This window comes from Pangasianodon hypophthalmus, chromosome 15 (assembly GCF_027358585.1).
Source record: "Pangasianodon hypophthalmus isolate fPanHyp1 chromosome 15, fPanHyp1.pri, whole genome shotgun sequence".
NCBI classification, from domain to species: domain Eukaryota; kingdom Metazoa; phylum Chordata; class Actinopteri; order Siluriformes; family Pangasiidae; genus Pangasianodon; species Pangasianodon hypophthalmus.
Window position 1 is genome coordinate 4,865,839 of NC_069724.1, and position 16,435 is coordinate 4,882,273.

General features: G+C 43.9%; 1 protein-coding gene across 6 annotated transcripts in view; it reads right to left on the reverse strand.

The window, feature by feature from the left end:
* Window positions 1–2,545: 2,545 nt before the first annotated feature.
* Window positions 2,546–16,435, reverse strand: part of ankhd1 (ankyrin repeat and KH domain containing 1) — a 36,111-nt gene continuing 22,221 nt past the window's right edge. For 4 of the 6 annotated variants that reach the window (XM_053240030.1, XM_053240031.1, XM_026938319.3 and 1 more), the window contains exons 8-34: window positions 16,121–16,358; window positions 15,039–15,230; window positions 14,832–14,941; window positions 14,635–14,722; window positions 13,831–13,958; window positions 13,097–13,240; window positions 12,828–12,930; window positions 11,823–12,710; window positions 11,568–11,701; window positions 11,220–11,331; window positions 10,984–11,129; window positions 10,676–10,818; window positions 10,304–10,517; window positions 9,456–9,631; window positions 9,179–9,341; window positions 8,979–9,074; window positions 8,759–8,875; window positions 8,420–8,585; window positions 7,836–8,334; window positions 7,357–7,512; window positions 7,122–7,271; window positions 5,333–6,987; window positions 4,556–4,729; window positions 4,204–4,458; window positions 3,917–4,092; window positions 2,949–3,113; window positions 2,546–2,785 (exon numbers count right to left, since the gene is read on the reverse strand). In XM_053240030.1, the coding sequence (XP_053096005.1) occupies window positions 2,726–2,785; window positions 2,949–3,113; window positions 3,917–4,092; window positions 4,204–4,458; window positions 4,556–4,729; window positions 5,333–6,987; window positions 7,122–7,271; window positions 7,357–7,512; window positions 7,836–8,334; window positions 8,420–8,585; window positions 8,759–8,875; window positions 8,979–9,074; window positions 9,179–9,341; window positions 9,456–9,631; window positions 10,304–10,517; window positions 10,676–10,818; window positions 10,984–11,129; window positions 11,220–11,331; window positions 11,568–11,701; window positions 11,823–12,710; window positions 12,828–12,930; window positions 13,097–13,240; window positions 13,831–13,958; window positions 14,635–14,722; window positions 14,832–14,941; window positions 15,039–15,230; window positions 16,121–16,358 (6,648 nt within the window). In that variant the 3' untranslated portion in view covers window positions 2,546–2,725. The remainder of the gene's footprint in view (window positions 2,786–2,948; window positions 3,114–3,916; window positions 4,093–4,203; window positions 4,459–4,555; window positions 4,730–5,332; window positions 6,988–7,121; window positions 7,272–7,356; window positions 7,513–7,835; window positions 8,335–8,419; window positions 8,586–8,758; window positions 8,876–8,978; window positions 9,075–9,178; window positions 9,342–9,455; window positions 9,632–10,303; window positions 10,518–10,675; window positions 10,819–10,983; window positions 11,130–11,219; window positions 11,332–11,567; window positions 11,702–11,822; window positions 12,711–12,827; window positions 12,931–13,096; window positions 13,241–13,830; window positions 13,959–14,634; window positions 14,723–14,831; window positions 14,942–15,038; window positions 15,231–16,120; window positions 16,359–16,435) is intronic. The other 2 variants (XM_026938321.3, XM_026938318.3) reach the window with 1 other exon arrangement.

A 16,435-nucleotide genomic window follows, 5' to 3' on the forward strand; every position in this document is an offset into this window, starting at 1 on the left:
ACGAAGCCTGTGCAACAAACTAACAAGGTGATATCATATGTTAGCGTTGTGAAACAGCGTCACGTGACGGTAGTTTCTATCCAATTTTTTTTATTTTTTATTTTTTCCAGATTAATGAACTGTCTCCACTGTTACAACTGAATTTCAGTGTCTTTTGGCTATGGTCTTTAGTAAATCAGTTTTTCACTTGTTTTTGCAGCCATTGGCCCCTTTAACTGCAAAATATCTCGCACAAACCCCTCAGATCTCTCCTGAACCTAATCCAACTATTCAACCACTTAAATTTGTATAATTACTGTGTATATAGCTTTTTCTTCTTTTCCAATAACAAAACACACTAGTTGACATTATTTTTAGGACAAACATGGACCCCAGGTTTTGGTTTCACACACCACTTTGAGAAGAATCCATATACCCCAAAAATATTTCAGGTCAAACATGGCTGATTTACCAATCGCAAGTGTCTTCTGGGCCAAAAGTGGCCCAAAGTTAAGCAGCTATATTTGAGGTTAGAAGAAGGCAGCTTTATTGACATTATACACATACTCATATGTACTGTATGGTACAGTGCACATCCTAGCTTGGAAGGAAGTTGAGCTCAGAGTGCAGGGTCAGACGGGGTACAGCATCCCAGTGTGGTTCATGGTTAAGGCCCCATGTTGAAGTTTGGTGGTGCTGGGATTTGAACCGTCCAATCAGTAGCCCGAAACTTCAGCAGCTGTAGAGTCATTGTTCCTTTTCATAAAATGCAATGTCAACTCCAACACTTCTGATCACATTGTAATGTTGAATCAAAGCTAACCTTGAATTAAGGGTAATCTTTATGCTAGTGAACCTCAGCACACAACTCTTACTCATAAAACCCCTTCTCTGTGTCACAGACCCATAAACATGCCTCAGATCAGTAAAATACATCAGACTTCATGCTGGAGGTATAATACATTTTCTTCCCTCTTTGAATCCAACTTAAACGGGGAAAAAGAGACAGTGCTGTGAAACAAAACTGACATTTCATTTCTAGGTACTATCAGTGGTCTCTGCTTGCATGTTCTTTAGTGAGGAAGCTGTGATTACTTATTTAAACCTGCTTTCTCAATTCCACATGCAGTTATATCATATCTCAGCAAATGTTCGTGCTAATCATTAGATCAATATTATTAAAGAGCTCTGTTACAAAACTAATATATTCCTACAACTGTCTCTAGGAACTGGCACCAGGAACACTCAAAATGAACTAGGTGTTTCAGTATCTATTTGGACATCACAATTTATCCCAGGATCATGATTTATAATTTACAGTGTAAATGTGTATGTTGATGTATTGGATCTGGATTGGAGCAGCTAGTATGTAATAAACAGTAAAGCACTTTTGCTAAATAAAACTAAACATATTTTAATCCTCAGAAATGACATACACTGGTTTGGTAACGGTAACTCCCAAGTATCAGGTAATCATTTTTGTCTCTCCCACATTTATTATTATTTCCCTACACCCAAAACACTGAAAACACTGACACTTCTCCAATTATTTTTATAGCCAAATGCAGCTAATTAAAATGTAGCTTTTTAAAGAATTAGTGTTAGCCCTTCCCTGGAATATAACCCCATAACACACACGTGTTTACTAATGTCAGTATTCAGTGTTTTTTTTTTATTTTTTATCAGGACTCACTAACGGAAAAAAATAAATCTGTTCGCAGTATTTTAATGTGTCTGTGTAAATGTCCCAAATTCAAGGTAAAATTACTATAAGGATACTTATAACCTGTTGAATGGCACAGCTGGCTCCAACCTAAAACTAAGCCAAAAAGCATTTAAAGAAATCACATACGATGTGATGATCCAAAACATTTGGGAGTTTGGACACAAAATATAAATAATAATCTGGAGATCTGAACAGAAAAAAATTATTAATCAGTAACATATCAAATTGAGGTTTCTGACCTGGAACAGTTAACGATGATTATGGTTTTGATTGTTGTTTCTAGTACAATATCATTTGTGTCTGGGTTTTTTCCTTGAGCCAGTTTGCAGGCCTTTTTTTTTTTTTTTTTTTTTTTTTTAAAATTGTGTAGTGTGTAACTGCACCCCCTGTACACAGCTGTCATTTCTGCAAGTAGTATACACATCATGGATAAGGCTGAAGTCTACAACCACATAACCACAGCAAATCAGAGGCATGACACCACTTGTATACATTTCCAACTTTTTATTGAATATTAAGGTAAATATTTCACATTAATACAGGCTACATAAAGTAGAGCCACTATACGACATGAAATTTACTCTCATTTTAACCCTTTTTCAGTATGTAAACAATTATACATGTATTTACCACTCTAAAAGGTCTGATTTCTCTCGTTGTGTAATCATCTAGTTCTTGGCCGAGTATAAATAGCGCACTGTCCTATTGAGCCCTGCAGACCAAGAACGCTTTACGTGGGGCTTAAATGTCAAAATGGCTATACTACTCAAAATGTATCCTGTTGAACAGGCAATCGATTTGTTCATAGACAGTGGTAAACACGTTAAAGCCCACACTGGATTCTCTTTTTTTTTTTTGTTAGGCACATCAAAGGTGTCCATCTCTCAAATTTCATGAAACTCTGTTTAACTTTTAAGGGGACACGCCTAGGTTAACGTTTTGGTAATTAGGTAATTATCTTGTTCTTTAACGTGTACGTCTTGTTACTGCTCCTATGCCTCTCAGTCTCTAGGTTTGTGTTTAGTTGACATGATTTAAATGCACATTTCCCACGTGAGGGGCCCAAGTCCCAGGCCACACCTGAAACAACAAGGTTGACAATCAGAAAAAGTGATTTTTACAAAGGAATGTAAATTAGTTATCTTCACATTATTACCTTAATCGATCAAAATGTAAATGTACTGCAGCTACAGAGCTCTTGTTCTTCTTGTTACTTGCCAGTAAGGCTGCTCGGTATTGTTACCTGCTGTGGGTCTGAATTCTCAGCCGAGCTGGGGACGACTTTTAAGATGGGGTTCCAGGCAGGGTCAGTGGCGTGGAGCCCATTGTACATGGGGCCTCCAGGAGCCTCAGCCATCTGTGGGTGAGGAGGGATCATCGTTCCTCCATACATTGACATTGGCAACCCCTAGTCATGAGAAGAAGGGGAAAAAAATGGACAGCTCAAAAACACTTGTTAATATTTTATTAGCTTTACATTAGAACATTAGAAAATCAAGTATCTTAACACAGGTATTGCATCAATTATATTACAGCAAAATCCATTTAGAACCGGCTGTAGAACTAGCGACATGGGTCATTTTACACAAGTGAGGCAATTCAGGCTCTAAAGACTGAAATGTTTTCTTCTTTTACACGTGAGGTTAATTTTTTCCTTGACTGATTTTCCTTAACCTTACATGTACACTAAAATCTTCTAATGTGTTTTCACAATTTTACGCTCTCTGAAATTTGTCAATACCGAGGCAGGACAGAAAGCCGGGAGCAGAACAATGTCACGGCAAAGTATAGCTTTAGTCCAGAAAGATTTTTTTGTGTTCTGGTATTGATATTAAAATTGGGGACAGCAAAATGTTTTTTTGCTTGCAACATTTTTACATTAGTTAAAAGATTGCACATTACGGGCTAATTTCAGTAATTTAAATAGCAAAAAATGCAATAAATAAATAAATAAAATAAAATAAAATAATAAAAAAAAAGTTTTTTCCCCCATTTATAATTTTTGGGGTTGACTGTGGGGCATGCAAGATAAGAGAATATTTAAATTTATTAACTGATTGTTTAAAATATTTCAGTTTTGTCTTTAAGTATTAAACTATATTTAAAACCAATTTTTTGTTTACCATTTTGCACCATTTCTGTAGAATGACTCGAATTTTAAAAGCATTTTTAAAGACAGCACATCGCATGCGTTCTCAATGCCACTCAAACCTTTGGAAAATCCATGAAGTTGGTGGGCATGGGCTGGTGAAAGGTGTTAGATGGAGCCACAATGCCCGTGTCATCTCGCTCCATAGCCTGGTGCTGGGAGAAGGCCGACTGCTCCTGCAGCTGCTGGTGCATCACGGGTCCTCCCATCATGGGCTGAGACCAGCCTGACATTGCTTCTGTAGAGAGGAGCAATGGAGAGAGAAAATAGGGGTTTCAAAATTTAATCCGTACCATAGACTGGCTCAGTGCTGGTGATGGAATCAAACTTTTCCTCTCAGTTCACTCACCGGAGGCACTGCCCACTCCGAAAGACCAGATGCCACCCTGTCCGACCGGCGGTGTGTAGCTGGTGGGCAGCATGGCGTGGTTGACGGAGCCAGTCTGCCGGATCCGAGCCAGGCGCTCTGTCCCGATGGGCGGGGGCACTTTGCGGTCCTGCTGACTGGAACTGCTAGGCTTGGCTTGGATCAGAGCAGGTGTCACGGTGGATGTGCACAAAGGGGAAGATGCTCCAGACGACACGGAGGGCACTGGAGATTCACCTAAGAAACACACACAATAAAGTGCATTTGTCAAAAACATCCGCCTGCATGTAATTTTCAAAGTAAAGCAATATAAAGGGATAGCTCTACAGCATACAGGACGTGGAGGCGCTCCAAGGATGAGGGGAGAAGTGCTGGCGGCTGAAAGAGGGCGTTCCTACAGGAGCTGGGCCCTGCAGGAAAACAGGGCTGGCTGACATGCTTGTGGCAAAGCTGGTGAGCGCGGTGGAAGAAGAGATGGAATTGCCTGAGGGGTCCATGGGGTGCATGCCTAAGGAACAAAGAGCCCACACAGAACAACAGACAACATGAGCTTAGTTTAACAACAACAGTAACACAGTATCAATAAAAGACAAGAAAACAAAGCACAGGTAAGTTTTACAGCAAGACTTAGGATATGATTGTAAATTAGATCATAAGATTAACAGAATGGCTGTACAATAAGGGCTGTCAGAACAGATTTAACTATTCAAATACTATTTGAATTCTCATTACATTTACCTATTTGATGTGAAAAAAGTGTTCATCTTTATATAATATAACCAAGTTTCTATATACTTCAATTTAAAGTTTAAAAATAGAGTAAAACCATATTTAGTTAATTTCCAACATGCATTATCAGGGTCACTTTCTGTCAATCTCAAATGCTGTTTTGTTGGACAAAGTGCACTATGTAGGTTCCAGAAAGCTATTATGTTATGTAATGCTTTTCAAAAAGCAGCACAATTTACTGCAGTTTCTATGATACTGGACATATATCTAATATAACCCTACTGCTAACATGTTCCATCTCTAGTATAAAAGTATATAAGTAAAATTTAAACCTGATTTTTAAAGCAATTTGACAACTACATGTTCTTTTTAGAGGACTCACCAATGGGGCTAGAGATGACTCGCTGGGAGGGGCAACGATATCCTGGGGCCTTGGAGCCATCAGGAGGGGGCATGGTGCTCTCCATCTGCCCCATACCTCCCATGTATGCAGGTGGAGCACTGTAGGGCTGTTCTTGCGGAGTGCGAGTTGGAAGGTGACAGGCCCCCCACACCTGGTTGTTGCCCACCTGGTTGTTGTCAAAGATACTCGAAAAGTGATTGAAAAGAGCCGCAGAGCCGAAGTTGGGCGGCAACTGAGCTTTGCCACTGTGAAGGTGCACCTGTGAACCATTTATCATGCCCATAGTAGAGGACATCTGAAGTGAAGGGGGAGGCATGCTAGCCGTGGCTAAGCTAGGCTGGGTAGGCTGCTGTTGCTGCTTAAGGGGCTCCTGTGTTGCACCCGGGGGCACGAAAACAGACTGCTGCTCCTGCAAAGGGGCTCCGGGTCCTATGGGGTAGTACGTCGTTGGGGGCTGTAAGCGAGTCGACACCCCAGGTGCAGCAGGTGTGGCGTAGTGAGGTAAGGTGCTGCTGGTGTTTGCAACTGTGCTGCTGACCGTGCTGGGCGGTACAGGACGAGAGACGGGCAGGGTGACGCCTGGTTGGACTGTAGAAGAGGAACTAGGTTCTGTGCTGGAGGTGAAGGGCAAGGGCAGCTGCTGTCTGCCCTCAGGCTGGACAGGCAGTGCAGGCTGTGCAGAGGGAGATGCAGGGAAGTGCAGGGGGGTCGAGGGGCTGGAACCCTCACACGGGGCACTGGAAACAGGAACAGCCAGGTCAGCCACCGGCTTCTCTTTAGCAGGCGTACCAGCGGGGGCGGATTCTGTTTTCAGGGCTTGAGTATGCTGTGTAGGTGGGGCGATGGGGGCAGGCATGGGTGGAGGGGTCGTAGGAGTGGTGGGAGCACAGCTGATGGGAGCAGGAGGGGCCTGCACAGCAGGAGTACTGCTTGCAGTGGTGGAGACGGCAGGCGCCACTGTAGGCTTGGGCTCGGCAGAGAAGAGCTGCTTCCTTACAGAGGTGGGTGTAGGTGTTTTGGAGGGGGCAGTGCTGGGGGGAGAGGCAGTGGAACCAGGGGCAATGTTAGCACTTGACACCGGGGCAGGGTGCTCAGCTGTGGCAGGGGCAGAACTGGAAGGGCGCGGGGCCGCATTGCCGCTGTGTTTGGGGGAGCTGTTAGCACTGCCAGGGCTCACAGGACGCACAGGAAACGGGCCCCATGTGTTGGGCGAGGGAGAGAAGGTGCCGCCAAACTGTGCCATTGGCAGCCGCGGGTGACGGATCTGGTGCATGGTCTGCGCTGCCAGCAGGGCCAACTGGGGGTGTGTGTAGGCCAGTGGTGGTAGAGAGACAAACGGAGGTCTAACACCAGGTGCCATATTTTTGCCCATTTTGCCAGCCTGCTGAGTGGTTGAGTTGGAGGAGGACTGGAAGGACACGCTGGAGGAGGGCACAACTGATGACAGGCCTTTTGAACTGGCCGCGGTGGTGCTGGTAGCCCCTGTGGAGGTGGTGTAGGTGGAGCCAATTTTGGTGTTTGTGCCAGGCTGACGAATGTGGTTGCGAGGTATCAGGTCCTCTAGCTCTTTGGCAGGGTCCTGGATAAGCGCATTGATCAGTTGTACAGCATGTCGTGTGGACTCTGTGCCACCTCTGAAAAACAGTGTGAGTGTGTAAGGGATTGCACATATAATACCTATGAATAGACATCCAATAATAAGCCGAATACACATATGTGACTAAATAAGATTAAGAAATTAATTTAAGTAGAAATGAAGGCCATCCACCTGATAGTGATCATTCTCTCGCCGTTTTTGTCTTTCTGTTTGTCAACATCTATGTGTGCACCTGTCACATCTTGGATAGCTGTGATATTGCAGCCACCTCTGCCCATGATCCGAGACACCACAGAGGCTGGGACCGAGAGTTTCTTTGACCTGAAAACACATCAAATTTGAGTGTTAGAGCCCTAATAAGGAAGCAGGAAAAGGACAACATCCCATGAATCTGTTTGTCGCTTACCTTCGTACGACCTCTTTCCATCCCTCCTCTCTCTTTTGGCCCCTCTTTGGGCTGGTGAGGTTCATCTTGCTGTTAGGTGAGGTGACTGGCAGTGAAATGGTCTTGAAAGATGAGGGCAGGGAACTGGGTGTCAAGTCACTAAGAATCTCATGAGATCTGCAGGAAAAAGAAATACAGATGCGTTATACATGCCTACTGAAACTATACGCCGTGAAAAGGTCAATACATTACAATAACATTTTGCATACTTCAGGGGAAAGGGCTAGTGCTCTTGTAATAACTTTTAAATCATTAGAAAGAGAATACGTTATAGTACAAAGTCCAAAATCAAACACAGCCTGTTCTAGGACCCCAAATGCATCCTAACGACTTGCTGCTGCTGTGATATATGACTCTTTTTGCTCCAGTAGCAAATCAGTTTAACCTAAATTGCACAACAAGCAGTAGAGATTTCTGCCTACGCTGGTGAAAGCTCTTACTTCTGTTGTGGTTTGGAAATGGACACGGTGACCTTCTCTTCCCGAGAAGTGGGGTGCGATACGCCCTGCCTCTTCTCAGTCATAGGTAGAGGCTGGCTGGACCCTGTAGGAGCGGAGGAAGAGAACAAGGTGGATGAAGACGACAGGTCAGCCAGGTCCTGGCTTTTACTGCCGTTGCTGCTTTCGCTGTTGCAGTCTGTGCTGTCCAGGTTGTCCGAGTCACTGGTGCCTCCAGGTGCCCCGCCGCCCCGTGGTTCACCATGGATCTTGTTTTTGTCTGCCTTTTGTTGCGCTAGTGCCACCTGAGGGTCCTGTAGGATGATGGGCTCACTGGGCGAGTCCTTGGTCTTGTTCTTTTTATTCTTTCGGTTGGTGCTGGGCGTAGTAACCACGCTGGCGCGCTTCTTGCCAAAGGCATTGGTGAAGGTGGTGGAGGTGGCAGAGATGCCAATGGTGGTGGTGGTAGTGGCGCTTGGGGGCTCAATGGGAACCTCTGGCTCTGCAAATGTATCAAACGTGAAGACAATACCATGCTAAAATATTTTTAAAAATTAATCAAGAAATAATCAAAGCAATCCATATACCTTCAGCAGAGTCCTCCTTCTGGTCTTGTGTCTCAGAAAACGTATCCTTCACTTTTGCCTCCTCTTCTTCAAGCTTTTTCTTCTGTTCCTCCTTCTTCTTCTTGCGTTTCTCTTTGCGCTTCTCTCTTTTTGCTGCCAGAGCTTGCTTTTTGCTTTCTTCACGGGACTATTGTCGAACAGAAACAGAGAAACATGGAATTGATTCATCCTATACTGAATGTTTTCTATCAAATGAAGGGGGTTTTGTAATTTTTAATGTGATGCATTACCACTATATTGTACCAAAAACTCTGAAACTCCTAATCAGAAGTCTAAGCACAGTCTAAATCTAAAGCACACCTTCTCAAGATCAAGTTCCTTGAGCAAAATACTGGCATTCTTGTTCGCCTCAGCAGCCTGCTGGTCTTTGGCTTTCACGATGGTTTCCATGCACTGATGACACTTCTTCAGCAGTTCCTGGATACAAAAGACAAGAGTCACTAAAACCTTCACAACAATATTCAAATTTACATGCTATAAACTTAACCTGTTGGCTCCAAAATCTTATTTCAGTCCATACCTTGTCTGCAATGGTGGCGATGTATCTCATGCACTCAATGTCAGAGGGGAACTGATTCACCTCCTTCACTAAATACTGGACCACTTTCACATGCCCCTAAAAATAAAAATAGTCAGAATCACTCCTGTTCAGAATTTAAAAATCTGATATTTATGCGCCTAACTGCAGTGGAATCAGTATCCCTGAGGAGTTCTGCCTACTTTACGGAATGCTGCCATGAGAGGTGTGATCTTGCGGTTGTCTGCTGCATCCACGTCAGCTCCTGCCTGCACCAGCAGCTGCACTACATCAAAATGTCCCCCATTTGCAGCCAGCCACAGCGGAGTGTTTCCCTTCTTATTACGCACATCAATGTGAGCCCCTCTACAGGAAGAGATACAAGAAAGAGCAACATGATCACCTAATACTGACTAATTAAAGTACAGCAATACGTTTATCCTCAGTTTGTAAAAGAACCTTGCCATTTCTTCTACTCACCTGTTAATGAGAAGCTCACAGAACTTGTAGTGGCCCTTGTCTGCAGCGATAGTGAGGGCGGTGTCACGAGAAGAGGGGACAGGAGGGGCGTTGACATCAGCACCTTTATCCAGCAGCACACGGCCCACCTCAGCATAACCACCAGATGCAGCTTCCATAAGAGGGGTGAGTCCCGTCTGAGACAGAGAAGTTCAGAATTACTCCAAAACACAATGGCCCAAAAGTCAATAGAATTTAGGGTTGTAGTTTGGTTCTTTTTCAGCCAACATGAGACACAACTAGAAGGTGAATCATTATTCCACCACTCAGACATCACTGTTAAATTTCAGAAGTGCTTGGATTAACATTGTTCCTTGCATGGTGCTGAATGCATATAAAATATTTTGTCAATGCTAACAAGACAACAAAAACTGCACGGTTCAGGAATTAAATTTTATTTTAATTTCAACTAATTATTGATTAAAAATATTGCATAATCATCCTGTACAATGAAAATGATTTTTTTTTCTTCTGGTTTTATGCTGTATATATTATACAGGTATAGTTTTTAAAAATTAAACTTTTGTGCATGTTGAGAAATAAGTCAGTCCTTAATAGTGCTTTTGGTCCAACCCTCAACTAACAATGGTACCAAACGTGAGCCAAAAAAAACATACAACTGGAACCTTTGGTACTAATTCTAGGTTTTTGGTGCCAAAAGTTCCAGTGCCCTGTGCAGTCGAAAATAAAAACAGTTTCATAAAAATACATAGATCAGGTAAAGTATCAAATATCAGTATTAAAACTCTCGTGCACCACAAATCTAAATTTAACTTTTTTCGTCATTAAAGGTGTTGGTGGTAACTGACCTTGGCGCGATGCTCCACATTAGCCTTGCGGTCCAGCAGCAGGCTGACCACCTCGGCTCGACCCTGGAAGCAGGCCAGCGTCAGCGCTGTGTTGCGATTGGTTTCGATCTGAGCATTGATATCGGAGCCCATGTCCAGCAGCAGCTTCACTGCAGGTACATGGCCATTCATGGCTGCCAACATCAAAGGAGAGATGCCCAGCTTGCTGCCCGTCCTTAAAAAGAAAAAAGAAAGAAGAAAAAAAAAAGTCAAACAGGTATATTATGAAAGAAAAAAAAAAATCCTTTCCAAACTCTCACACAGTCACTCTTCAAAGTCAAGACTCACAAAGAACAGAAACACGGTCACTCCAGATAGATAAGATTGTCTGACCTGGAATTGATCTCAGCTCCAGCATTGAGGAGAATCTTGATTATATTGACGTATCCTCCTGAGGCTGCCAGGCTAAGCGGGGTGTAGTCGGACACGTTTCGGTGCTCCTTGTTAGCACCACGGAGAAGCAATAGTTCCACCACCTGTAGACATGAAACTACAAGTTATTTTCCCTACTGACTAACGAATCAACCTAAAGCAACTGAAGGAAGTAGGGGAATTTCTGTTGTCCTAGAGGTCTAATATTCTGACCTACTGCTCGTAATCTGCACTATTAAAGCTAGGAATTTTTGGATTTGTATAAACACCTCTTGTCTGCCGCCTGAGCACGCCAGGGAGAGAGGGGTGTCTTTGGTCCTTTCAGACTGAGCTTCGATGTCTCCTCCTTTGTCCAGGAGGATCTCAACAACGCCAACGTGGCCCGCTGTGGCAGCCAGGATCAAAGGAGTGAACCCTGTAGATAGAGAAGGAAGTAAGTAAGAACCGTAAAATTAAAATTTTGCATTTTTAAGTTATATGTAGGGGAGTCTGAGAGTAGCCCTACCCTTCTTGTCCCGATGCTCAATGTTGGCGCCACGCGCAATGAGCACCGACACCAGCTCTTCATGGCCACCTGCACAGGCCAGAGTCAGAGCCGTGTCATGATTGCTCTCCGTCTGAAAAACAAAGAAGTGACCATCAAACCTTTGTAATGTGTACAGTCCAATTTATGGCCATTATGCTCATAGTTTAGCTCTATGACTTTTGCATTAATTGCTCTTTCAGTTTGACTCTATGCTGTGCTAAGACCACAAAACGAGTACCAAAAAAAAAAAAAAATAATAATTCAAAATCTGACTAGTTAACCCATAGTAGCAACTTGTGTGGTAACAAGAGTTAACCTAGGGCTTACATGTGCATCGATGTCTACAGATGGATAGAGTGGGAGCATGGAGGGTGGGGAGACAGTGTTCATGGGCGTCTGTGTTGTGGGCTGAGGTATGGGTGAGGTTGTAGTGTTCAACATAGGCACTCTGCTGCTCACTGCTGCAGACAAGAATCAAAGCATGAGTGTCATTACTTAATTAAAAAAAAAAAAAAAAAGACAACCACTAAAATTGTTGCAACGGATCCAAAAAGATAAAGAAACCAGCTGCTCTAAACTTACCTGCCATGATGTCGTCCAGCGTGTCTGTGAGCGTCTGTGCAGGCGTGGCCACCATGAGGCCATCTGGCGCCTGTGTGAGGAGACCAGGCCCGAGTCCAGACAGCTGCTGGCCCAACATTACCCTCTGCAGATCCGGGCTGCTGCTGCCTGGGTACTCTGCGCTGCCGAAATCTGTGGACTGCTGTGCATTCATAGGCTGAATGGGGACGAAACTGGACTGTAGCGGTGGAGGCGGGGGGCCTTGCAGGCTGAGGGGCTGAGGTGGAGGCGGTGGCGCTGGTTGTTGTCCTCCCTCTCGGTACAGGATCGTGTCCACCTGCGGGAGCTCGGCATAGTCTCCGTCTTCCTCATCCTCTTCCTCATCGTCTTCTTCACCCTCCTCGTCGTCCTCATCAGTAGGGAGTGGCTGGTGGTCCTCGACATCGTTGCTGTCCTCGCACCCTGTACTGGAGCCCAGCTGCGTGGCCTGCGGTGGCAGGGGGGTGCCGGGCGCCTCCACCCCTGCCGCCTGGCCCGGCTCCTCCTTCATCTTGCCCTCCATGTACTCTTTGGTCAACTGCTGCTGCGTCTTGAGCTGCAGCTGCCGCTCCACCTTCTGTAGCTCCTTCAGGATCTTCTTCTTCTTTTGGACCTGCTCCTCACGGCTCTTTTTCAGCTCTTCAATCTTGTCTTTGGTGAGCGGCTCGCCCTGGATCAGCTCTAGCGACTGCAGTTGGGCCTTTTCGATAGCGCTGATGCGCTGACCCAGCTCGTTTAGCTTGCCTTCCGTCTCCTCAACGATGCACTCAAGGGGCTGGTACGGGTGGAACGGAGGGAGGAGGTCGGCGTCCAGCCCTCCTGTGGCCACAGCGTTGCTCTGCAGAGTGCTCAGCCTTTGCTTTGACATCCCTGAAAAGCAGACCACAGAGAAAGATGAAGATCATATAAATCACTTTTATATAACATGGTGTCATACACGTGACCTTACTGCCATTTTGATATATTCTGGGTAGTCACCAGACTAACCTTTGTTTGTGACGGGTGGCGGTGTGGCAATGGTGGAGGGCACGCTGTCTGGCTCCTGAGGGGGTACCACCATGGCCAGAGCTTGGAATGGGACTCGAGGAGCCTGCATATATGGACAGGAAAGAAACCTCATGTTAAATAGTCACAGTTTTTGTCTTCAAAACAACCAAATACATTCTTCAGACATTTACATGTGCTATACGTGCATAATCAATGTCCTCTGCAAATGATGGCCTGCTCGTTAAACTGAGAGTGATGCGACTTCTAACCTGAGATGTGTCATGGGAGGGGGGTGTGAGTTGAGACAGATCTGGCGCAGGGACTGACAAAATGTTGTTTGGGTAGTCTAGCAGGTAAGACACCACATTGGTGTGACCACCCTTAGCAGCTTCAATCAGCATCGTTGAGCCATCCTATCAGGATGAGATAAAAGATTAATTAGCAACTGATACAGCAGATACACAGTGAAGAAAGCACTTGGACAAATGACATTACCTGACAGATTCAAATATTAGTTTACCCTGCCATTTTTTTTTTCAGATTACAAATTAAAATTCTCCAAATAAACATTTCAGCTATTAAAGTGCCATGATCAGACTTGGGATATATACTAAAAACCATATATCAGAGTATTTTATATACCACCTGTAAATCTGTATTACTATGCATACTGCTAATAATAAAAAAAATGTTCTTATAAATGTTTTAATTTTTATTTATTGAATCCCACTTGTTCAGTCTGTTGTGGTTTAGCTGATATTTTAAGCATATAGTCATATGCTTTCAGTTAAAGGCTGAAAATAAATTGAAAATAATAACTAAAACTGCCAAAGCAAATTTTCACAAACTAAACCAAGAGCTGTTTTCATTAAATTTACATTGTACCCCCAGGTGGCACAAGCAGTACTGACACACTCAGACTTCAAATAGCAAGTGAGAAAAAAAAAGAAAAAAAATCGATATTTCCCAAACCAGTAGCAAGGGACATGGAGCTTGAACGCACCTTCAGTCTGTGAGTAGGGTCTGCACCGTGAGCCAGCAGCAGCTCCACGACAGCCAGGTGACCTCCAGCACAGGCCAGAGACACCACTGTGTGATCATTATTAGCTGTGGCTCTGTTCACATTAGCACCTACAGGCACACAACACAAATTATTAATTAGAGGAATCCAAAAACATCAGACATTGCTCTGATATTTAGGTATACAATTAAGTACAATTACATTACATTATTCTGTGTTGTCCAGATAATTGGATATTTTTTAAACAATATCCTAACCATCTTTTTTTCTTTTGGATTTCCCCCACAATTTGGTCATTTGCCAATTCCCACCTACCAGCTATCTCTCTCCTATCAGCTACCAACCAGGCAGTATGAAGGCTAACACGTGCTTCCTCTGAGACACATGAAGCTGGCCAACGCATCTTTTCAAAACTGCTGCTCATGCTGTGACACAGGGCAGAGTAACACCCTTGGAGTAAAGCGCTCTCTATCCTCTTCTGCATACATGAGCTCACAGATGCGCACAGTTCTTCCTAACCATCTTTTGTTATTATATCTGCCATACAAAATACAAAATCAAATCACGTGAAACCCAGTAGGCTGTGTATATTGCTAAGAAAATTTCACATGATCAAAATGTAATATTGCCAATTAGTGAGGAGTACTGGGTGATGAAAGATACACTGCGTGTATGTTCCCGGCTAACTTTTCTAATTTTACCATTCAAGTGCATGATGGTTTATGACATAATGAAGTACTCTTCATAAAATATATTCTCTCTCTGTTTTATACTTGAATACTGTACCTTTACTGATTAGGAACTGCACAGTGCAAAGATGTCCTGCTCTGGCTGCTTTCATCAGTGGAGTCCTTCCACCTTCTGACTCATGCTCCTATAGATAAATAAATAAATAAATAAATAAACAAATAAAGGCAAGCAGTTAAAGTCAAAGACATCATCACACAAAGGGGGTAGGAAAAAAAAAAAAGAAAGGCACTCACCAGGTCAGCTCCGGTCTGAAGCAGCACATCGGCCACATCTGTGTGTCCGTTTTCACAGGCGTACGTCAGCGCTGTGTCCCCCGTGGCTGTCGTGGCATGGACATTGGCTCCTAAACACAGAGGAACAGCGACAGTTAAGACCAACAAATCCCTGCACCAAAGCAGCTACTTATAGTACACTTGTGTAATTTCAGACAGTATCCTCACCAGCAGCCAGCAGGTACTTGACCAGCTCTAGATGTCCCTCCTGCGCAGCCTCCATGAGAGGAGTGGAGCATCCGAGCTCGATGTCTGCTCCAGCCTTGATGAGGAAGTCAGCTACCTCCAAGAAACCCCCGCAACAGGCCAGAGTCAGCGCCGTCTCCTGCGTCTCCTCTGTCTGAGCGTTGATGTTTGCACCTAATCACAGCACACCAGTTATAAGCTGCACCTGTTATGTCAACATGCTGACAACTAATATAGAACAAATACAGAAAAAAAAAATAAAGCATATAACAAAGTGGCATATACAAAACAGAAACCGTGCGGTCAAGCAGCGCTGTCAAATTACATCTGATTACTTGTAATATTTAGTATTTAACTGCTTCCCTGTATTAATGAACCGATGATTTTATACTGCAAAATAAATAGAAATACATTTTGCTGGTTTGTTTTTAATGATTTCCCCACAGTAATGCTTTCTTGCCACTGATATTTACATATACTTATTGCATTTTTATTAGGCTATGTGAGATCCATGTACAATTCTGTACCATTCACCAGATTAAGGCTGAATCCTGAAAAGCCTCACATTCACTATATATGCTTGCTACTTAGGACAGGGAAAGTCAACTGGTGGACCGTGAGCCCAGCAAAGTATTTCAGTAAAAACAACTTGAGTCCTTGGGGGGAAAAAACTGTAGCAGAGCCAAAAAATGTGTGAAAAACTGAACCTTGGCAAAAAAATTGTTAAATACACCTAAAATAGGGTATAAGAATGTACCTCAACCAGAGGGAAAAAAAAAAGGCGATAGTTGTTAATTACCAAAGACCACAAACATTTGATATTTAATAGTTTTGTTTACTTAAATTGCTTATCAAATCTATAATTAAGTTGAAATTAAGTACACAATTAAAGTTAGGTGTCATCTGGCTAAGAAGCCAAAAGACTCTGGTTAGGTGATACAGGGGATCTTAAAACATTCAAATGCAAATTTTCAAATACGTAAATTACGTAAATGAAGAGTTTGTTCAGACCTGCAAATCAGAAAATCCAGCTAGTGACAAAGCCATGGTGGGAATCTGTGTACCTTGTGCCAGGAGCAGAGCCACCATTTCCTCGTGACCCTCACGTGCAGCCTCCATGAGGGGAGTGTATCCCTCATCGTTGACCTCCTCCAGGTTGGCCCCCCTCTCAATCAGCAGTGCCGCCAGCTCCACATGCCCTCCGCAGGCTGCCAGGGTCAGCGGCGACTCGAACGAATCCGCCGGCATGTTCACCTGCGCACCGCTGTCCAACAGCAACCGCGCCACCTCTACGTGCCCGTCCTGCACAGAGCACAGAAGAAAACCTTGTGAGCCACATGCTGAAGATTGAGCGAACAGAAAGAAGTATTTTGGCATGC